Source organism: Periplaneta americana, chromosome 14 (genome assembly GCF_040183065.1).
Source record: "Periplaneta americana isolate PAMFEO1 chromosome 14, P.americana_PAMFEO1_priV1, whole genome shotgun sequence".
NCBI classification, from domain to species: Eukaryota; Metazoa; Arthropoda; class Insecta; order Blattodea; family Blattidae; genus Periplaneta; species Periplaneta americana.
The window spans coordinates 125,493,849-125,519,403 of record NC_091130.1 but is presented as its reverse complement, the minus strand read 5'-3'; the positions used below and the strand labels follow the sequence as shown (position 1 = coordinate 125,519,403).

At 34.9% G+C, this 25,555-nt stretch overlaps 1 protein-coding gene across 3 annotated transcripts in view; it reads right to left on the bottom strand.

Annotated features, from left to right (window-relative positions):
* Positions 1-25,555, bottom strand: part of LOC138713714 (dipeptidase 1-like) — a 1,576,476-nt gene that overhangs the window by 133,480 nt on the left and 1,417,441 nt on the right. For all 3 annotated transcript variants that reach the window (XM_069846020.1, XM_069846021.1, XM_069846022.1), the window contains one exon: positions 24,183-24,359. In XM_069846020.1, coding sequence (XP_069702121.1) covers positions 24,183-24,359 — 177 coding nt within the window. The remainder of the gene's footprint in view (positions 1-24,182; positions 24,360-25,555) is intronic.

Here is a 25,555-nt window from a genome sequence, read left to right as displayed (position 1 = left end):
TTGACCGTTACTCCACAGGTGTGGACTGTATGTATGTATGTATGTATGTATGTATGTATGTATGTATGTATGTATGTATGTATGTATATGTATGTATGTTACTGATTGTGTATATGTATTCAATCTCTCTCTTTATTATTATTATTATTATTATTATTATTATTATTATCATTATTCTTATTATTATTATTATTGTTGTTATTATTATTATTCTTATTCTTATTTTTTAAGTTAATATTTGTATACCGGTATGTTTTTTCTGTATGTGATTTGATCCTGGTTGAGTGGAAGAGAAGGCCTGATGGCCTTAACTCTGCCTTGGAAAATAAAACTATTATTATTATTATTATTATTATTATTATTATTATTATTATTATTATTATTATGAAAGGTGTGTATGTATATACGCACGTATGTATGTATGCACGCATGTATGTATGCATGTATGTATGTATTTATGTATGTATGTTACTGTTTGTGTATATGTATTCAATCTCTCTCTTTATTGTTATTGTTATTATTATAATTATTATTATTATTATTATTCTTATTTTTTAAGTTAATATTTGTATACCGGTATGTTTTTTCTGTATGTGATTTGATCCTGGTTGAGTGGAAGAGAAGGCCTGATGGCCTTAACTCTGCCTTGGAAAATAAAACTATTATTATTATTATTATTATTATTATTATTATTATTATTATTATTATTATTATTATTACTATTATTATTATTATGAAAGGTGTGTATGTATATACGTATGTATGTATGTATGTACGCATGTATGTATGTATGTATGTATGTATGTATGTATGTATTTTTTTATTGAGAATAAATCTGCATGCCCCATTACAGTACAGTAGTAACATTACATGCAACCATTACAAAATGTACAATTTGATATTTACAATATTGGGATCATATAATAAATACATACGTTTGTGACGCTATTTATAGAATACAATTGTTTTTGGAATACTTACTATTTTATTGTTCTGTTTGTTTGGAGAGTTATTATGTGCTGAGTTATTTAGTGATGGTGTGATGGTTTGTTCTAGATGTTCATGGATTGAATATATTTCCGAAATGCTCGTAGGTGCCTGGATGTTAATTGCTGATTAAGGACTGGCCAGGTTCCTCCATTTTGTGATATCTCTTTTATGAGGATGGTTCTTTGATTTGTCATATTCGGACATTCGTAGATTAGGTGGTTCACCGTTTGTTGTCCTCTGTGGCATGTGCAGGCTGGATCATCTTTGAGATGGAAGCGGTGTAAGTATGAATTGGTTTTCCCGTGACCTGTCACAATGGCAGTGAATTCCGGCGTTACCGGGAGTTTTGTATGTATGTATGTATGTATGTATGTATGTATGTATGTATGCATGTATGTATGTATGTATGTATGTATGTATGTATGTATGTATGTATGCATGCATGTATGTATGTATGTATGTATGTATGTATGCATGTATGTATTTGCACATATTCATATTCCACATTGAAATTTAGTCCTTAGTGGGGAAGAGACGTTTTTGGTGAATAAATGATATCCCAACTGTGTGAGCTTTTTTTTAATCTACTACAAATTCATGGCATTGTAGTCAATATGATGGTGGCCACTAACTGTTTTACTGGACAAAACAAACATTTTCATATTGTTGCTTTTTGGATTTACTAAGTAAAAATAAAAGTTTCCTATTCAATCAAACATAGATTTATTGTAGCAGGACATAAAAATAAAGAAGACTCATCATTACCCCTTTCTTTAATTTCCTTTAACTAAACAGCAGAAAAACAAACGAGCTACTAATAATAAACCCTCAAGAATTTGCAAGTAAACTTTAAGCACTATATCTAACAAATCCTGAAAAAATAAAGTTTTTATGTTAAAAGCTGAACAGCTATAAAAACAAATATAAAATGTCATTTTTCTCAAAATGAACTTCGGTTGGGATCTGTTATTATTAGGCTTCATATTCCAGCTACCTAAAGACTGAAGTTAAAGACACATTGGGTATATAGTACGCCGAGCACAGGTAATGCGACGGATAAGGATATAGACAAACAGGTCGTCGCTGCGTGTTCGTGGAGTACAGTCAACTCCCGACATTCTGAAGCTTTACTAGTAAACACAGGCGGCCGTGATGTTCATTTCCGTCCTGACCTTTGCAGTGAATAATAACGTGCATTCGTAAGTTACGTAACTTAACATATGCGGATGTTACTATAAATTATTTTATGCTCGACCATGCCGAAATGTAGTAATTATACACCTGGTAGCAGACCTTTAATGCATGTCATTAAAGTACACCTACTCATTAAAGGTCAGGTCTTTCAGCCAATGACGACTCAGGTTACAACTGTTCAGCCAATGACAGGTCAGCTTTCTACCGTTATAAAACCGCAAGTATCGATTATTCTCGGATATGCAATCGAAAGAGAATTAGCGAAAAGTTACGGAGGCTGGAAATCCAATACTGTCGCAGAAGGTTATGTTCTGTTACTATAATAATTAGCGTTAATTGTAAATAATATTCAAATAAATTCAATTTGTCATCTCGTTTTTCAATGTCTAATTTAATTTCCATGTTATCTCTGTAGGTTCTTATGGCCTAGCAAGGTCAATGTGGACATCTGTTCCTAGGAAAAAATCAATACTTTCGCGTCTGCGCACATCTCACAACATACGGAACATTGCTCAATGTCAAATACAAATAAAATTAATAATATCAAGTTAGAAATATGGTCGAGCATAAAAAGTCGTATGAAACTCGCCTATAATGGTAATTAAGAAGGTCGTATGAAAATTATGAAACTCGCTTGCGCTCGTTTCATAAATATCCATACTCACTTCTTAATTACCTTCGTTATAGGCTCGTTGCATAATGTACTATTATATTGCAAGAAATTCTTTCAATAGCACATGACGTTATTGGTGCGTGATGTAGTGCAAGATATTCCTATTGTGTGAAATTTTTTAGTGTTTCATTACGATATTGCGTATGTCGCTCATCACTGAAAACCCACTAATTTTCTATGTACTTTCCTAGAAATTCCCTAAGATATAGATTATTTAATTTATTACTTGGGTTGTTGGCACTGAACATCATGGTAGGCTACAGAAATTCATGCTAAACGTGGAATTAGTATCTTCATAATTTTCAGATTTTGATGGTACTGGTTCTTTTGGATTACGTTCAACACATTTTCTGTGCCTTTTTGTATTACAGTGTCTTTCACTTCACTGTTTTTGTCACTTTTACGTTTATTTTACACAATGTATATGTAAGTGTTGTCTATATTGGCAGTGAAAATATTAGTTCAAATATCCTCAACTATGCCCTGCAATATTACATGCTTGAGCGTCTTAACCTAAGGCATTTTACCTCTGCAATGAACCTCCAATCAGCCACAAAGATGTAGTTATTTAAATAATACGACTAGTAACAGCAGTGATCGATAAGACTACTCACTATGACTGCGTCCCGGTTTTTACTTTCTACAAGTTGAGGGCTGAGGATGCGTAACTATTTTGTATACGAACGTACCTGTACCTGTGCTGTGACATCACATATACTTCGAATCAAGCAACTTCATTCCAGTTTATAGGTAGCTGGAATACGGAGTCTAGTTATTATTATTATGAGCTCCTCATTTATTTCCGAATATTCATGAAAACTTTACATTTTGTTTTGACCATTAAGCCTAATATCTGCTATGAAAATATACCTTTACTTAAAGTTTTGGTATATAGTTGAATCCGCCCTGTTATACGAGAAATAACTAAAAAAATACAAACTGTAACCCTCGAGAAAAGCGAAATATGTGTTAAGATCATCAATACCGAGAGAATAATGCACAGATTCAATTCATTGCTACTGCTTTTTTTTACTTGGTTATTTAACGACGCTGTATCAACTACTGGGTTATGTAACGTCCATGGAATTGGTGAAAGATAGATGGTATTTGGCGAGATGAGGCTGAGAATTCGCCATAGATTACCAGACATTCGCCTTATATTAGAGAAAAACTAGGAAAAAACACAACCACGTAATCAGGTCGAACTTAAATTGAACCCAAGGTCGAACACAATTCCAGATCAGCAGGCAAACGCGCTATCGCCTGAGCTACGCCGGTGGCTAATATTACTTTTAAGAGTTAGCAGATTTTCTTGCAAATAAACGATGAAATATTCAAGAGCCAAATAAAAGTACAGCGAATCCCTATCCTTCTGTCGTAGAACAGGAAAAGAGTAGAGCCTATGTTACGAATGGCACCATAATCCAATAATCACTGACACTGATCAGTGAAATATTCGTAATTAAACGTGAAATAATACATAATGCATCGAAAAAAATCTGCTCTCGCACTGTTAATATGGGCATAAACATTCGTTGGGATTGTGGACTATTTACCACTTCCCATTATGCCTCGTACAACAGTGATTTTGCTCTTGCATTGTGCATATTGGCAACTTGTCAAGACACGCCTGCCGTGTTAAACATTCGTATGGACTATGCACCACTTCAACCATTATTCGCCGTACAACAGAGAAATTCTCACGGTTGGATAACATTTTAAATCTAGCAACTGTGTTACGTAATAAATAATAATAATTATTATTATTTATTTATTTAATCTGGCAGAGCTAAGGCCAGTAGGTCTTCTCTTCCGCCCAGCCAGACTCTAATTCTAATTGAATACAATATTTCTTACATAGTTCTTACATTAATATCTAGATCATAACACAACATGAAAGTAAATAATGAAAATTGGATAACTAATGTTAGTGTGACAATAATAAACATTAGTAAGAAATAGTTACAATAATAATAACAATAATAATAATAATAATAATAATAATAGTAATAATAGTAATAATAATAATAATAATGAGATAATTTAGATATTTATCTGTGATATATATATAACCATTAAACATTGAGAAACCTGAAAGAGTTATTATTGTTAACAAGAATTGTTAGAAAAATATCTCGTTAGCCTATTCTTAAATTGGTTTGATGTCTGACAGTCCCTGACATTACTCGGTAGGGAATTCCAAAGTCGAGGAACAGCCACAGTGAAAGAAGATGAATATGAGGATGTTCGGTGGGAGGGAATGGATAATATTGAGGAGTGTTGTGATCGTGTGTCTAGGTTATGATGGGTGGATAAATTTTGAAAACGAGACGCAAGATAGACAGGAGTGGAGAAATGCAATATGTGAAAGAGAAGGGAAAGACGGTGGATTTTCCTACGATCTTCTAGACGGAGCCAGGACAACATTTTGAGGGATGGTGTTACGTGATCAGCCCGGCGAATATTGCAGAAGAAACGGACGTACATATTATGAACACGTTGTAGTCTCTGCGCCGAAGTAACGCTTAGGTCAGTAAGCAGAATATCACAGTAATCGAAGTGGGGCATCACGAGTGTTTGCACTAACATTTTTTTTCATGGAAAAGGGTAGAAAATTCTTCAATCGTCTAAACGAGTGGATTAATGAGAATGCTTTTTTGCAGGTTTCTGCAACTTGAATGTTCCAATTTAAACTTTTATCCATATAAATACCTAGAATTCTTTACTGATTCACTGAACGGAATTTCGATGCCGTGTATTTTAATCGGGGACAAATTTGGTATATAAATAGGATAATTCTGAGAGATTACAATATTTCGGAGATCTCGACACTTTTAAGAAAAGTAGCCATTGCCAGCGATATTCCTGGTGAAAAATGTGGCGTCGTGGTCTAAGGCATCCTGCCTAGGACTCGCGTTACGGAATGCGCGCTGGTTCGAGTCCTCATGGGGGAAGAAATTTTCTCATGAAATTTCGGCCAGTGTATGGGACCGGTGCCCACCCAGCATCGTGATGCACTTGGGGAGCTACGATAGGTAGCGAAATCCGGTTGCGAATACCAGCTATAACGGCTGGGGATCATCGTGCTAACCACACGATACCTCCATTCTGGTTGGATGATCGTCCACCTCTGCTTCGGCATGTGGGCGTGAGGCCAGCAGCCGGCTGGTCGGTCTAGGCCCTTCACGGGCTGTAGCGCCATGGATTATTATTATTATCACTCCTTCCATGTTCAGAAAACAGTTCTTCACTAAATCCTCCAAGTAAATGTTAAACAGGGTAGGTGATAAAGAACATACTTGTACTCATCTCCCTATTTCACTGTCTTTTGACATTTCTTCTCCTATCTTGACTTTGACTCGTTGTTTCCTAAGAGAGCATTGAGCTACATGACATTGAAGGAGCAATAAAGAAATAGAAAACAAGCATTTCACAAGAAGTTCCATGCAGTTAAATTCGAAGCCGGCAAACAACACGAACTTGATTAAAAAGTAATCCTTATGGTTTCAGCTTCCGTCATGCTATTAATAAGTAGATCAAAAAGTTTTGAAATTGGTATTAAAATAAATTCAAACATCTACGGTCTTACTAATAAAAACTCTATATACAGATGTTTAACTGTCTTATACTTATACAATGAGTAGCTAGTTTATACGTCGTGTGTAAATTTCTTACTAATAATCACTACATACGTCGTGTATAACAGTATAATTTTTACACAGCTGCGTCATAGTTTCGTCATTACTTCATCACGAAAGGTAATAGAATATCTGAGGAGCATCGTTTCAAAACGTATTAAGTCCCCCAGTGGACGAAATTAAATCTGTTATTTTCTATTTATTTATCTTTCATGCTGTGAAGTCTAATGGTTCCAAGTCGTCATATTTGTAAACTGTGAAACCAGTACTTAAAAATGGTTTTGTGTAGTGTTTTGAGAACTTCTCTGGTTTACGAGTAATCACGTTTTTCGTCGTTCGTGTAAAAAAATTGTAAGTTGCACATAATACGTTTTGAAACGATGCTCCTCTTCGAGGTTCTCTATTGCATCCGGTAGAGGGCTCTAGTGTGCTGTGTCAAGTATCGATAGTACAACTGGCTCTGATCGATTACCACGCTATATTTTGATCAAAGAATACAAGTTATAGGAAAATTATTCTAATTATTCTGTGCTCTTTGGTTTGTCCTTCTGTGGTTACAAGGCAACCATCATCATAAAATGAAAGTCGATACGAACAGCTGTTAGAGGGGCGGGCATTTTTTCTCTATATACGACGCTTAAGGGGAGCGGGTAGTGATGCCTGTGAGATTGAAAAATTTGAGTGCAAAAGTTTAGTTCAGTATTTCTGTGCTTTTAGTGCTCAGAGCGGAATAAAAATTTCCATGATTATACAATCAATAATTCTGAATTCAGTGGTATAAAAGACAACTAATTAGTTCCGTATCCAAGTGCAAAGGAAAGACCGTAACTGATAACCTGCTTTTCACTTTGCTGAGTGTACTTCAATATTCGGGTGCACATTACTCCCTATAATCTTCACTCATATATCTTGTAATTTGTTAAGTTATCTAGTAATGTATATTGTAAATTCTAAAGCAAAATTTAGTTAAATATTTCACCCCTAGTGAAACAGAAACAATATTGAACTTTGTTTAATATTTTTTGAAACTTTTTTCAATGCATGTATCTCTTTTCTCGTGTCATGAGTGTAAGATTCTTAAACCCACAGGTCTACTATGTAGAACGCAGGCTGCAGAAAACAATAACAAAATTTCATGTACATTGATTCAGTAGTTTCAAAGAAAAATGCACTTAAGTTTGAAAAATTTCAACTTATGGTAAACTGCATTAAAAAAAAACGAAGGACGTATGAATTTTATGCACCGCCAAATTTAAAGAGGCCATTTAAAGGGCTTATCCGCAGAAATACCCCCACAATATTTAAGTTGCTTTAAAGAGTAAATTTTGTACTTTTCTTTAAAACACAAAATAAAAAATCAGATTTTTGACCTATAATCACTACCTGGTTCCCTTAAAGAAGGGGTTTCGTGTATATAACTCTGCAAAGGAATTCCCTTACATCCATCGCTTACGCATAGTGTATTAGTAACGGTTTCTGTCTCAACTCTGCATAAGTCTCGTATAAAAACTATACACGGTTTATTAGTAAGACCGCTAAAATATATACAAGAACCCAACGACTCTGAACATCTCAAATGTAATGTTCAAGAGCTTCTTACATTGCTTGGGTACAAAATTCTCAATTTTCAGTTTCATCATCCTACACATAAAGACGATGCGTCTAATTTATGGGAACACAGACGTACTGATTCAGGAATGAATTAACTTTTTTTCTGCTAGTCTCAAAATGGTAAAGCAGAATCTCAGTGTGAGGGTAGCTATGATTGCTTCAGAGTGAGGGACGGCTGTTTCCCATCTTCTGCTTCTGCCTCAGCCGCTTGGGAGCCATATTTTACTCTGCCCAACTACAGCTGACAGGTCGGCGACACTCCACATAAAAATTATTTGTTTTTTATGTGAGAGAAATTACCGTGGACCAGTCCCTGACGTTCTGAATTCGCAACTTTTTCATCCTATGAGAACACCCGAACTTTAAATCATTTCAAGTTAAAGGAGAATCACTGTTTCATCCTAATACAGACACATTGCACATGACTTCGGAAATATGTGTACAGGATGGACTTTAGAAAACGTTGAATGTCCTTTTCTTGTAGCTTACCCCAGTATACTAAATATATTGACAGCAGTATGATTGATAGTGAAATATTGTGTGGCATATTTATCTACACTAATCTCACTAGAGGTATTGATTTATCAACAGTAATCTCACTAGAGGTATTTTATCAACAGTAATCTTACTAGACGTTTTGATTTATCTACAGAAAATCAAAACTCGAGTGGGATTTAATTGATTATTACACGATTAGAAGAAAGTATATGAAGATTAGAAGTAACGAAGTACTCCAATACAATAAAATATTAATTGACTTGCGAAAATACAACTGTCTTCAAATGTATTATTGTACCATCTCGACATTACAAATATTACGCTAGATGCATGCTAGATGGCATTAGTGAGCAATGCCTTCTCGTCGAGAAGTTCTCGATCTATTATACACGATGGCAATGTTACTAGTCAAGAAGGCTGTGTTGATTCAGTTTCATTTTTATTAAAATGCAACATTCCACTTCAATTATCCGAATCCCAGTAATCAACGTCACTTGACAGATGATTTTCAATAAATCTTAATATTAAACAATCTCTGATACGTGACTATTCATAATATCATATAGCAGAAGCTATAACATAACCTAACTAATATACACAAGTGTTAGAAAAGTTTTAATTAACGACGATGACATAAAAAGTAAACATGAATAATTTTAAAAGGAATAATTATTGAATGTACAATTTTAAAATTTGAATGTGGTTGGTGGTTCAATTGATGTTATATTGGACGTGTGCGTAATAGAAGTGGAACTCGTTGATTTAGGCCTACATGGTGTATTCAACTTATTCAGGATTTCCGAATGGTGCTCTTCATTTATTTGTAAATCGGATTTCATAAGATGCATAGGTATGATAAGTGATTTTTATTAATTCTTGTTCTTGAATGCCAATGCGAGTCATATTTGAAACTGCTGTGCATCGACTGGAGTGGTTTGTAATTTTATATATATATATATATATTTGACGTCCAGACCAGCGCAGTTTCAAATGTTGGCAAACAAAGAAACAAATGCTAGGGACGCGATAAAATTAAACAAATGCTAGGGACGCGATAAAATTAAACAAATGCTGGGACGCGATTAAATTGTGCGATAAGCAGCCATGATTGGTTGAAATACGTCCTTTCGTACCGTTTTATTGGTCAAAAGTAGTATAACGTAGTAAGAGTGTAATAGTCTAGAGAAAATCGAAACTCGAGTGGGATTTAATTGACTATTACACGATTAGAAGAAAGTATATAAAGATTAGAAGTAACAAAGTACTCCAATACAATAAAATATTAATTGGCTTACGAAAATACAACTGTCTTCAAATGTATTATTGTACTATCTCAACATTACGCTAGATGGCAGTAGTGTTTTATGATTATGTTTTCTTGTTATCAGTTGTGCAAACTATGGAATCTTCATTGAACTCTGTGGACGGTTACTAGTCAAGAAGGCTTTGTTGATTCAGTTTCATTTTTATTAAAACATTTGCATTCTACTTCAATCATCCGGAACCCAGTAATCAACGTCACTTGAGAGATGATTTTCAATAAATCTTAGTATTAAACAATGTCTGATACGTGACTATCCATAATATCATATAGCAGAAGCTATAGCAAACATAATCTAAATAATATGAACAAGTGTTAGAAAAGTTTTAATTAGGGATGATGAAATAAACAAGAAACGTTTTAATTAACGATGATGAAATAAAAAATAAACATGAATAATTTTAAAAGAAACAATAAATTATTGAAAGTGAAATTTTCAAATTTGAATGTTTTAACAGTTGGTGGTTCAGTTGATGTTATATTGGACGTGTGCGTAAAAGAAGTGAACTCGTTGATGTACATGGTGTATCCCGCAACTTATTCAGGATTTCCAAATGGTGCTCTTCATATATGACCAGTGATCTTTATTAATTCTTGTTCTTGAATGCCAATGCGAGTCATATTTGAAAGTGCTGTGCATCGACTGGAGTGGTTTGTAATTTTCTGTTTATTGACGTCCAGACCAGTGCAGTTTGAAATATTGGCAAACAAGGAAACAAATACTAGGGTAGTGATAAAAATAAACAAATGCTAGGGACGCGATAAAATTAAACAAATGCTAGGGGCGCGATAAAATTGTGCGATAAGCAGCCATGATTGGTAGAAAGACGTCCTTTCGTACCGTTTTATTGATCAAAAGTAGTGTGCCGTAGTAAAAGTGTAATAGTCTATATAAAGTCGAAACTCGAGTGGGATTTAATTGACTAGACCTATTACACGATTAGAAAAAAGTAGATTGGAAGACATAAAGTACTCTAATACAATAACATATTAATTGACTTACTGAAATATTAAACTGTCTCGAAAATGTACTATTGTACCATCTTATCATTACAAATATTCCGCTAGATGGCAGTAATGTGTTATGATTAGCTGTTCCCTTGTTGCCACTTGTGCCAACTATACAATTTTCATTGAACTCTATGAACGATTACTAGTCAAGAAGGCTTTTTTTTATCCATTTTCATTTTAATTAAAACAGTTGCATTCCACTTCAATTATCAATGTATATTCGACAATCTAAGATACGTGACCATCCATAATCTCATATTGTAGAAGCTATAACATAACCTAAATAATATTCATGCTTCTTTTTTGTGAGGTGAGGAAGTACATTGACGCAATCTTTCACAGAAATATGAAGGTTCCTCTTGATGTGATTTCATTAATTAGGCCTACATATTGAAAAAATAATAGGTCCATACTTATTTATTATACAAGTTCGTAAACAATCTCTTTTTGGCACGAGTGTAAAGTCTGTTGTTAAACGAGATGAACTCGAGGTTCACAAAGTGCGAGGGCAAAAAAGATAAATTTACGAATGTGTATCATATAATGATTTTCTACAATAGCACAAATTTACATTAAACAAATATTTCAAGTTCAAGAGGCTAAAGAATGACGATATCACGGCCGTCTAATGTTTTGTTAGTAAGAAAATGTTCAGTAAGTAACATTGTTAAACCACATAGTGAATTTGTTCAGAATAAAAATATGAAGCATGGAACTGGTTACGTCTGATATAATTGTAAACTCAAACCATTAAGAAATAAGTATCCATAGAATTACAGCCTGGCATAATCAACAAGGCGGTTAGGAAAAGTTGAATGCTACATCTTATTGCAATGAATAGGTACTACATATGTAATTTCACAATAATACTACGGACTAAAATATAAATATAAATGTTAAATTTGTTACTTATTTGTGTTAAGTATAATATCTACATCATGAAAAATCAAGGTAATGCATAAGTTTTTATTGAATGAAGTTTAGATTAAAATATTCTGTAATGGTAAATTCATGAAATTTAAAACTTTATTGTGACTATTTAGAATGAGCTCAAAAAGCTGATTAATATTTATTCCCATGATCATTTTCAAGCTCTTGACCAAATGAGGCGTTCAGAGCTAAAGTGGATCAAGTCACGAATTTTCATAAATTGAGTTCAATTGATTTTCTGATTATCTGAAGTTGGATATTTTCCGAGCAGTAATGGATCAAGTCTTAATTCCAAGCATTCGCCGGTAGGTGACACCAGTCACTTTTGGCTCAGATTATTTGTTCACGATGTTCTGAACCATAGTGAATCAAGTCACTAAAGGCTTGCATCAATTAACATCACAATTGTTTATATTTTATAAATCTAGAGTTTTAGAATGGAGCAATAAAATTATTGCCAGTGAAATTAGATAATCCACTAGAGCAAGTTATCTTTAAGTCCTATATTATCTCAAAACTACGGAATGCCTCAAATATGAAATAAAAATTTTGAAAACTTTGCCGCAAGAAACTTTTTAGTGACGTCAATATAAGATATATTTAAATAAATATATAATTTCAAAACTATTAGCCCTAATAGTACCAAATTTTGTACAGATTTTACTATTGTAGGCGTGTTTACGTACTTTAAAATTAATAAATTTTGGATTAAAATTGTAAAGTTTTGAAAATCACATAAGCGTTCTATTAAATCAAGAGCCAGGAAGCAATTGAACAAATTCAATTATATCATTTCCATGGTAACGAGTGTACACAACATGAATGTTTAAATAAAGTGTAATGTATTTTGTGACTCGTGTACAACGTGAGTACCATTGTGTGTTTACCGAAGAACCAGCATGCGAAAATGAAATTCGTCTTTCGAATAGACAGTAATGACAGAGACGAGAAGCGTACTGGACAAAAAGCGTTCAGGAACACAAATCACTAGCAATGAGTCCGCTTTATCCGCATTCCAAAGATATCAGTGCGTATATGTAACTGCAACATTCAACATTTGAAATAGGGAATTAAAGAAGTTGTTGAATCTATTATTTCTAAATCCTTCGCAAAGTGTTGCAGGAACTGGAACACCATTAAGTATTTTCAGAGTCACCAAAAGTTCAACACTGAACTTCGGTAACTTACCTACTTACAAACGGTTTTTAGAGAACCCAGAGGTTCATTGCCGCCCTGACATAAGCCCGCCAGTCCCTAGCATCATATCCTACCTCCCTTATATCAATTTTAATATTATCCTCCCATCTACGTCTCGGTCTCCCCAGAGGTCTTTTTCCCTCAGGTCTCCTTACTATCACCCATACGTGCTACATGCCCTACCCATCTCCAACGTCTGTATTTCTTCTTCTTCTTCTTCCTCCTCCTCCTCCTCCTCCTCCTCCTCCTCCTCCTCCTCCTCATGGAATTAGGCCTTTGACCTGTTTCCATATGAAGAGATTGTATCTTTCCATCTTGTAATTGGACGTCCTAGTTTCCTTTTGCCTTTAGGTTGATATTGAAGTGTCAGCTGTGATAATCTATTGTGTGGCATCCTTTCAATGTGTTCTAACCAGTTCTTATTTGGTTTATTCTGTCACTTACGTTGTATATATTTAATTGTGTTCTTATATCTTCATTATGTTTTTTGTCTAAAAGTGTATAACCCGCTACGGAACGCAAGAACTTCATTTCAACTGTCTCTATTTTCTTCTGTCTGATCTATTAAGTGTCCAGTTCTCACAGGCGTACGTTAACATAGGTACTGCCATTGTTTTGTAAAATTTTAGTTGAGTGGTTCTTAATGTTTAATTTTTTAATGTTTTTCTAATTGTTCCACACATATTATAGAATCTATTTATTTTTATATTGATATCACTTTTTGGCAGTAGGATATATTGCATCCCAAATAGTTAAAGTTATTTACTTGTTCTATAATTTTTCCGTTAATCACTATGTTGCATCTCTAGTCTGTATTTAATGCTCCTAATTATGTCAAGTGAAGAATACAAAAGATGCAATTCTGCGCTGTGTAACTTTCTCCATTCTCCTGTAACTTCATCCCTCTTAGCCCCAAATATTTTCCTAAACACCTTATTTTCGAACACCCTTAATCTCTGTTCCTCTCTTAAAGTAAGAGTCCAAGCTTCACAACCATACAGAACAACCAGTAGTATAGAATTAGAATTAGAATTAGCCACGTAATCCCATGAAGGGCAAGGGCCTCCTGACTATGCAGGGTGGCTTGTCAAACAGTTCCCGGTTAGCCACTCCGGGAATGATGGTCACTTTTGTAATGTCATATCTGAAGGGTCCACTGTTCACTAGTCACTGTTTAGGTTGCAAGTCACTTTGTGTTTAGTTTCCATTGTTGTCGGTCTTTCGCTGTTCTTAGAGCAAGATTCGGCCATCTATGGACAAGAACCAGTAGTATAATTGTTTTGTAATTTCTAACTTCCAGTTTCAATGTCGATAAATATGTGATAAATATTTGAGTTGTTTTTGAATTGAATTAATGTTGTACCGTGTTACGTTTAATATATTTAATCTTTTGAAACCCCACGATCACTTTTGGGATACAATGTATTAATTTTGGTTCATTGAATGAATTATTCACCCGAGCAACGTAGTAACCAACAAAACGTAAATTTTACAGGAGTGTAAAACATATTGTAAAAACTGTAAAAATTATAACGTTATTATACTAAACAGTAATTTTATAATATGTTATATAGCCAACCGTTGATTTAGGCAAACACAAATTAAGATACACATAACGTAGTTCCATCTTTAAGTCATATTCAACAAAAATGTTGGTTACATAGTTGTTCGGATGAATTCATTCAAATGTTGACTATATGATACATGTATGTATTTATTTACACTGCAAGTAGGCAAGCACCCGGTGGCAGTGGTATATACAATATTAACAATACACAATAAAATGATAACCAATACACAATAAAATTTACAATACACAATACAATTTTACAACACATATACAATTTTACACACAATACAATAATAATACACAATACAATTTAACACAATAATAATAAAACATAAAATAAAATACCTAATTTTACAATACAACCTACATAATTATCTATAGGTCCTACATAAGTTTCAATAGTCTTTCACTTTACTCTCATCTCATTCCCTGTAGTGGCACTATGACGCATTTCACTGACACTTTAGCACACATTTCACTGACACTCTGTAACTCATTTCACTGACACTATAGAACACATTTCATTGACGCTATAAATTATCACTGATCGGAACTGTTCACTGCACTGTAAAACCATAACTTCACTGACTCACCTCGCTTCACTGATACAACAGTTCAAATAAGTCAAATAATTACATCCTTATGCATACTTATAAACAGAACTACATTTAAACTAAACATTTCTAGTCTAAGGCCCTCTTACACGCTATTTTTAAATAATTTACAATTCAAACCAAGGAAGTAAACTCGTCAGCCTAGATAAATACATGTCACCTTAAAAAAAATTAAATGTTGAATGTCACCTTAATTTTAATTTTCACTTTATATACAACTTTTTAAATTATTCTTGAATCTCCTTAAGGAAGGACAGCCCTCAAAGACCGCTGCAGGTAGGTCATTCCAATCATTTATAGTTCTATTTAAAAAGGAGAATTTACCTACATCCGTTTTCTGTTTCCTACATTTGATTTTAAAATCATGATCGTTCCTACCATAGTACGTTGGCTTTTCTAACCGAGCCGTTATGTCTACCCATGCTTTCTGACCTAGATGTGCTCTATACAATGATGTTATTCTAATTTTCCTACGTCTGTTTTCCAAAGTTTCCCATTTAAGTTCTTTTATCGTATCGTTTCCATCTTCTCTTTTACCTTTAACAAATTTCGCTGCCCTATACTGGATTCTTCAGCGAAGCTTTCACTGATTTCTAATATTGAGATGCACTGAGCTTAAGAAGTTTTGTACACATAAAAGAATAATAAATTAACACTACAAAAATTACTGAAGTCGTACTAGAAATTGAAAATAATATAAATCTTATGCCCACGGAGATAAAATTTCAGCACTTTTAAAAACATCGATAATACCGCGGGCATAGTGGTTCGTAATCACGCTCCAATTCACTTACGCAGAGAGAACGTCTCCCCCCATTATCGCAGCGGCTTATCCATTTGGTCGTAGCGTAGTGAGTGAGCCCTGGAGCAATTCTGGATTATACATCGTATACAAGGTTTTCTTCGTTCAGTAAGGAATTTAAAACTACAATCTGCACTAAGTTCCAGTCTTGAAGGAATAATAAAACTTCCTTTGTATACAAGTGGCAACGTACAATCTCCTGATCGTTAAAATGTAATATACTACGAAAAACTAAGTTACTAAATACGAGCTGATGCTACTATAATGTAAGATGCGCGTGTAAATAGAGTTTTGGATTTCCGGGACTTAAGACTTCCTATGTGTTAAGCTTACGCTAATGTAAGTGTAAAATATATCGATAAGAAGAAACTTATAAACTGTTATCAGCAACATTGTTTCATAGTTCATAGTTAATAAGTGAGCAACAGTAACAAATATAAATGATACTCGGGAGGAAATTAAACGCAGAATAAATATGGGAAATGCCTGTTATTATTCGGTTGAGAAACTTTTATCATCCAGTCTGCTGTCGAAAAATCTGAAAGTTAGAATTTATAAAACAATTATATTACCAGTTGTTCTTTATGGTTGTGAAACTTGGACTCTCACTTTGAGAGAGGAACAGAGCTTAAGAGTGTTTGAGAATAAGGTTCTTAGGAAAATATTTGGGGCTAAGAGGGATGAAGTTACAGGAGAATGGAGAAAGTTACACAACACAGAACTGCACGCATTGTATTCTTCACCTAACATAATTAGGAACATTAAATCCAGACGTTTGAGATGGGCAGGGCATGTAGCACGAATGGGCGAATCCAGAAATGCATATAGAGTGTTAGTTGGGAGGCCGGAGGGGAAAAGACATTTAGGCAGGCCGAGACGTAGATGGGAAGATAATATTAAAATGGATTTGAGGGTGGTAGGATATGATGATAGAGAATGGATTAATTTTGCTCAGGATAGGGACCAATGGCGGGCTTATGTGAGGGCGGCAATGAACCTCCGGGTTCCTTAAAAGCCAGTAAGTAAGTAAGTAAGTAAGTAAGTAAGTAAGTAAGTAAGTAAGTAAGTAAGTAAGTTAATAAATTATCTTTTTGTCGATTTCTCTTCTTTTCTCTCATATTATCCGTTCGACCTCTATCCGTGAATCATCCACCTATTCATGCAGTATCCATCCATAAGTTCATTTGTCATTTCATACATCCATCTCTTCTTCCCTCCATCCCTCAACCCACCCACCCATCCATGTGTTTATTTGTCCCTTCGTCCATCTATACGCTCACCAGTCTGTCTCTCCGTCCGTCAATCCGTCTCCCTATTTATTCATATGTTCATTTGCCCCTTCGTCCATCTATTCTATACAATCACCAGTACAATCTGGGTCACCGTTTTTAGCGTATGAAATAAGTAATGGAAAAGTTAAGTGCTAGTGTCTTACCTTCAGCGTAGTCAGTCTGACAAATGTGTTTGACAAATGGCTGGTGTGACGTGTATATGAAGTGGTACCAGTCTCAGCTGTACTAGCAACATGCTACAAACTGGGCAGTGTAACTCTGGGACACACGCCAAAAACGCTGGCGCCAGCTTGTACATATCTCCGTCCGTCCAATCATTCATATGTTCATTTGTCCCTTCGTCTATCTCTCCGTCGTCAATCCTTCTCCTATCCATTCATGTGTCCTTTCGTACATCTCTCCGTCCGTCATTCCGTCTCCTTATCCATTCATGTGTTTATTTGTCCCTCCGTCTATCTCTCTGTCCGTCAACCCGTCTCTCTATTCAGTCTCGTGTTCATTTGTCTCTTCGTCTATCTCTCCGTCCGTCAATCCTTCTTCCTATACGTTCATGTGTTCATTCGTCCCTTCGTATATCTCTCTGTCCATCAATCCGTCTCCCTATCCATTCATGTGTTCATTTGTCCCTTCGTAGATCTCTCTGTCCATCAATCCGTCTCCCTATCCATTCATGTGTTCATTCGTCCCTTCGTATATCTCTCTGTCCATCAATCCGTCTCCCTATCCATTCATGTGTTCATTTGTCCTTTCGTATATCTCTCTGTCCATCAATCCGTCTCCCTATCCATTCATGTGTTCATTCGTCCCTTCGTATATCTCTCTGTCCATCAATCCTTCTCCCCATCCATTCATGTGTTCATTTGTCCCTTCGTATATCTCTCCTTCAGTCAATCCATCTCCTTATCCATTCATGTGTTCATATGTCCCTTCGTCTATCTCTCTGTCCGTCAATCCGTCTCCATATTCATTCATGTGTTCATTTTCCCCTTCGTCTATCTCTCCGTCCGTCAATCCGTCTCCCTATCCATTCATGTGTTCATTTTCCCCTTCGTCTATCTCTCTGTCCGTCAATCCGTCTCCCTATCCATTCATGTGTTCATTTGTCCCTTCGTCCATCTATACAATCACAGTCCATCTCTCTGTCCATCCACCCATCCATCCGTGTGTTCACTTGTTCGTTCTTCCATTCAATACCCGTCTGCCTGTCCAACCAGCTATCTGTTTCTATTTATTTATCGCTGTTACTTTATTTGTCCTTTTTCCTTATATTCTTTCTTTCCTTCGATAATTTTATTGAGCGAAGAAATAAAAATTGTTTGAAAGAGAAATGTCGATGAAAATAAATCAATTACGAATCATGCCTAATTATTATCTCGAAATATGTCTCCTTCCAAACGTCATACGCTTCCACATGATTGATTACCTCAGTATTTAAATTAAATATTTTTTGTAAAGTTGTCATAAACGTTGTATATGAGGGCGTATGACGTTTGGAAGGAACGAAAAATAATATTCAGAAAACCGGGAAAGGTATAGAGACAAGAGTAGAATATTATTGTACAGAATTAAGTTACGCCTCGTTTCATTACTCCCATCATTTACAATCATTATTTTTATACGCAGGACAATTAAACTGAAAATTAAGAGGTGGGTGCGTAGGTGATACCGGAACATAACTTCAAAAAATCTAAAAGAAAAAGAAAACTTTCTTAATATGAAAATTTAAGTCCATTTTTCTGAGACATTACATTTTCATAATCAATATGAACTAGAGTATATTATATTACTAACAACTTTTTATCGATTCTCAAACTGAATCTCATCATGTTAATTAACAGAAGTCAAATTATTCTTGTACTCTGTGCTGACAATTTACGAGTCTTAGTTAAATACAGCTTGGCTCATTTAAACACTCATTAAATGTTAAGACGAGGAAATTATGAGAGGCGTGGCAATTCAATAAGTTAGAACATACGTAAGTGACTTTTCGTTCGTCTTCTATGCACACATTAGTGTACACTATATTCTCCTCGCAAACCTCTAACCTCTATTTAATGGCGGATAACCACCCTCTTTCTAATAGACTATGCAATTAGTTACACAGCTTCCTTTTTACAAGCTGGTGAGTTTCATTGCAAGTTTAGGGGCAGGGTAGGGAAAGAGATAGAAAGGTAGAGAGAAGGACTAATAACAAGGGAGAAAGAGATGTGAACAATTTTATAGGAGAGGGCAAAGAGAGTAGAGGGTTTAGTTTTACTGTATTTATACCTTGGAGGCACGACGAAAATTTGCTACGGTATATATAATGCTACAATTCCCCTGTGTGCTCGTTGAGTGGGTGGAGTGGGAGTCAAATTCGCGAGAATTCTTAAGGAGGTATACGTATATATGAAACTAACTACAGGAAGTGTACAAGGAGGTATAAATTTTACATTACTCTAGACGTTGAACTACTCTACGCGTGGAAATGCGTTCTATATCAAGCATTCAACTTGCATATAAATAATTTTAAGGCGAATTTGTGTGCCGGCGTGAAGAATGTTCAGCCAAGTTATATCTGACTTCATATGCTGGTGGAGTCGGCAGATTTGTATTTTTAAAGGATGTCTCGTAACTTTCCCTAACTCGCATCGACAGTTTCTTCAACATGAAGTAGCATTTTCCTGAATGTTAAATTAATATTAATTCTTATTACTCAACGCGAACAGACTTCGGTCGCAATCCGATTATGTGCAAAAGTTTTAAGCACGTCCTAATAACCACTTTCCGATAAATATTCATCAATGAGAAACGTTTCAGATAAAATGTTAACAAAAACCAAACTTTTGAAGCACTTAATAACTAATCTATAGTTTTCTTGGAAACTTCTAGTGCCACCCATATTCGTGGTACTTATTATTCCATTCACAACGTAAAATTACTGGCACAATTTTCACAGTAAAGATATGACATTTTTTCTTGCTGAAGGGTACAGAGTGAGTCAAGAGGAAAGATAGGTCTACATGGTTTGAGGGGTGATAATACTGGTGATTCTAAACAAAAACGTTTATACAGTAAAACCTTGCTAAAACGTACCATTTATAAAAAGGAAATCTGCACAAACGGAAAAATAAATTTGGGAACGGTATGATTTCCTGTGTAAAATAATACTTCAAAACTGAAAACTGCCTAACGCGAAAACGGAATCATTTTTGGGCACCATTTAGGTAAAAAAAAAACCTGACTAAGGTCCAAATGTATAAAACTCCCTGATTAAAGATCAACTTTGATCGAATATCGGAAAGTGAACCGAGTTCACACACTTCTTCTATTGTACAAAACTTTTCTGCGATCAAATTACCTTGGTTCAAATGCAATCTAAGTTCACGTGAAAAGGATTTGGCAACATCGCATAAACAGGTGAAGTATGTGATGCACGGACCTTATTGTACAGGTTTATTCAGTGTTGCCAATCTAGCGACTTTAACTCTTTTTCAACGACAATTTCTTTTAACTTTTATATTGCTTAAATAGCGACCTTTTTTTAGCACCCCATAATGACAAAATTTAATCTTTCTTTGTTGATAATGAGAAATCTAGCGACTTTCTAACTACTTTTTGGCGACTTTCCGTACTCTCTGTTGGAGACAGTGGTTTGTTTTGTGCATTGTAAATAATGGCGGAAAATAAGAATAAGGTTAACTGTTCTCCAAATTGTTATCATGTTATGGTGTTTGATACTGCTAAACATAATAAAGCTTTATAAAACGACATTTTTCGTTTAGTAATACAGTTAACTGAAAATTTATTAATGTACCTATCATATCCATTAAGAATTAATGGTTGTTATAAACATAATATAATTATAGTTTATGTTATTTGATACTGCTGAACACGATAAAGCCTTATAAAATATAAGAATATTTGTGTATTAAGGGAAGAAATTGAATATATATATATATATATATATATATATATATATATATGTATAAATGTACCTACCATATCTATTACAATATTAATAATAATAATGGATATTTTATTTGCACAATCTGCCACTCGTATATTTCAAACAGAAAAGAAATAACTGAACTTGGGTCATCTAACTTAATCGGAGAAATTTATTCAGTCAAAGTTGACTTTCGTTTAAGACAAATTAATCTCAGATTAGACTTTATACAACACAAAATTCAAAGTTCAGCTAGAACGAGGATCAATTTAACCTCTGATCTAAGATTAAATGGTTTATAAAATTGGCCCTAAAACGTATAATTTTAAGCGTAACTCTTGATAATTTTTTTCAAACCATTTTTAATTTTGCGATAATACTGTACGAAGCATGACATAATTTTTTGTGTGACTGTACATGCAATGATCTGGAAGACTTTCGCTATTCTTTGTCAGGCGTTGGGGGTGAAGCTTCTCTAAACATGTCACTGTTCTGTGCTTACTGTCAAGGAACCGGGCAGATTACTGACGACCTGCACCGTTACTTCTTCCAACCCTCTTGCATTTTCTTTCATTTATTCTCAGTTTTGTGCTAACAAGCCAATTCAGTGATAAAGGACAGTGCGAGTAGAATAAAACTGTGAATAATTGTAGTGTAGCGTCAATTTAATTTCACATTTCCTTTTATTTATTCTGAGTTTTGTGATAATATGACAATACAGTGTTAAATAACAGTGCGAATGAAATAAAACTGTGCAATTTAAAAAAAGAAGCCCACATGACCAGTTCTATCATGAAAGAGGGACTTCATAATTTTAATGGAGCAATGAAACGTCAAGGTCGTAAGGTCTTACTGTTTTAGACAATGCTACCTGCCATACAAGGATTGATTTGTCTAACTTGAAGTTAATCTATTTTCTATCAAACACAACTTCAGTTACACAACCGATGGATCAGGGCACAATTTACACTCTGAATTGAAGGAAATCCTGCAACGTTCCCTTCAAGGAAAGTCGCGGCAATGCACTTTAAAAGAAATGTGGGGGCCAAGAAACTAGGGCTCAGAGAGAGAGAGAGAGAGAGAGAGAGAGAGAGAGAGAGAGAGAGGCTGCAATTACGTAAGTTAATAATTATGAAATAAAATTCACTTTGCATGTGCTGTAGTAACTTTTATTTCAAATTAATTCTTCATTGTGTTCTTCCTACAGTGAGCATATTGCAGTAGTCTATTCTTAGTTTTGCCAAAACTCAACCCTTTGTAAAACTAAAATCTGTGAAAACGGGAAAAAAAATTCTGGAACGATCGCTTTCGTTTTAGGGAGGATTTACTGTATAAGCATATGTCCTATTCTTAAGGTTTTGAAGAAAACTAATGGAAACCATAAGGAACGGGAAAAGTGCAGGTGGTAGTAAATTAAAACATTGCTACCTTACGTTCTTTTTAATCGTGTACTTTTCTTTACAGAACACATTAAAAAAGTCCAATGTCAACTTTAATGTCCTTGCAGCTATTATAGACTCTTAAAGACCATGGTCATGGGAAGACAAATACAAATGATATACTTGCGAATTCTAAATGAGGCAGTAGAGCAAGTGTACAGCTTCAAATACTTGGGATGTACTATAAGCAGTAACATTAGCTGCTGCCAAGAAATCAAAAGTAGAATAGCCATGGCAAGGAAGCTTTTAATAGAAAAAGGAGCACCTTCTGCGGACCTCTGGATAAAGGACTAAGAAAGAGACTAGTCAACTGCTTTGTATGGCGTGTGGAATTGTATGGGGCAGAAATATGGACATTACGACGAAGTGAAGAAAAGCGAATAGAAGCATTTGAAATATAGATATGGAGAAGAATGGAACGTGTGAAGTGGACAGACAGAATAAGAAATGAAGCTGTGTTGGAAAGAGTGGGTGAAGAAAGAATGACGCTGAAACTGATCAGGAAGAGGAAAACGAATTGGTTGGGTCACTGGCTGAGAAGAAACTGCCTACTGAAGGATGCACTGGAAGGAATGGTGAATGGGAAAAGAGTTGGGGGTAGGAAATGATATCAGATGATAGACGATATTAAGATATATAGATCATATGAGGAGACAAAGAGGAAGGCAGAAAATAGGGAAGACTGGAGAATGCTGGGCTTGCAGTGAAAGACCTGCTCTTGGCAGAACACTAAATGAATGAAATATTATTGGGTTCGAAAAACACTCCAGATAAGTAGTATGAAATTCTAGAATAGCTAGGTTGCGAGGGTTAAGCTTTGTACACAAAAAAAATGGCCGCCTCTCTAACAGCTGTTCGTATAGATTGTCATTTTGTGATTATGGTTGCCTTGTAACCAAAGAACAATATATCAAAGAGTACAGAATAATTAGAATAATATTGCTGTAACCATATTTTTTATCAAAATATAGCATGGTAATTGATTAGGTTCAGTTTTACTATCGATACTTAGCGCGGCACACTATTGCACACTATCGGTTCCAATAAATATTCTACTACCTTTCGTAATAAACTAATGACGAAACTATTACGTGGTACTATAACAGTTTGTATTGTTATGTGCGATGTATAGGCCTATAGTGATCATTAGTCAGGAATTTACACACGATTTTTGAACGAGCTATTCACTGTAAGACAGTAAAAGTTCTATGCAAGAGTTTTCATTAGTAACACCGTAAAATTATAGTTTTAACAATGGAATAGTTGAAGATAGGGAACTACAGGTGACATTGCTACTCTTTCTAAGCTTTGGAGTTCATACCAAGTTTCGCAGTGAGTCAGTCTATTGAGTCATTATTGGGGGAACACATACAAGTATTAAACGGACCTCTTGAATAGGTTAAATTGTGGGAATTCCATTTAATGCAATTCCTGTGGAAATGTTGTCAGCAGAAACTGTACAGTTGAAACTTACTAATGATTTGAGCACGTCGTCTGGCACGTTCCTCGAAGAGTTACACAGGGCAAAGGCTGACGAGTGGGAGAACATGACAGGAGCCTTGCTGGCGGCCAGTGCGTCTTTCATGGTGCGAACCGATGCATGTGACAAGTCCACCATCATGCCCAGCCTGTTCATCTCGCCGACCACAGCCTGAAAATGAAGTAAACATGCACAGAGTTACAGTAGGTTCACAAACAAGAGAAACACATTCTAGTCAAAGAATTCAGTGATCTATATGTTGAAAAATACACAAGATTTGTAAAATTTCTGGACATAAATATAAAGTACAGATTTTCTTTATTAATTGAGGTAAGGGAGAAAAGAGAATTTGTAAGATAATAGTATACATTATAGTAATAATAACATACTAAATATTTATTCAACACAAATTGAATAATTCATTCATTAATTCAGGATAGGAGAAGAAATGTTAGAACGAAGTGGAATAGGGAGAGGAATAAGACAAGGATTGGCCTTTATCACCTACTCAGTTCAACATCTACTAGCAGGATTTCAGAAGATGGGAGGGGTGATAGTAGGAGAAAGGATAAAATGTATAAGATTTACGGATAACATTATGGAATTTTTAGCAGAAGAGATACTAAAGGATATGCCTAATGGAGTTAAATGAAAACTGTGAGCAGTATGGAATGAAGATAAATGCAAACAAGACGAATACTATGGTCATCGGAAGGAAAATTAAGAAATTAAACTTGCGAATTCTAAATGAGGCAGTGAAGCAAGTGAACAGCTTCAAATACTTGGGGTGTACTATAAGCAGTAACGTGAGCTGTTGCCAGGAAGTCAAAAGGAGGAAAGCAATGGCAAAGGAAGCTTTTAATAGAAAAAGGAGCATCTACTAGAAAAGAACTAAGGCAGAAACTGGTGAAGTGCTTTGTGTGGAGTCTGGCATTGTACGAAGTAGAAACGTGGATATCACGACGAAGTAAAGAGAGACTAGAAGTATTTGAAATGTGAATATGGAGGAAAATGGAGCGTGTGAAATGGACAGACAGAATAAGAAATGAAACCGTGCTAGAAAGTGTGAGTGAAGAAAGAATGATGCTGAAACTGATCAGGAAGAGAAAAAGGAAGAAAGGTTGAGAATAAACTGCCCACTGAAGGATGCACTGGAAGGAATGGTGAATAGGAGAAGAGTTCGTGGTAGAAGAAGATATCAGATGATAGACGACATTAAGGTAATATTTATAATATGCGAAAACAAAGGGATATGCAGAAAATAAGAAAGTTTGCACAAAGCTTAGTTTGCAGTGAAATACCTGTATTTTGACAGAAAACAATGAATGAATGAATGAATGAAAGAATGAACACATTATGCAGTATAA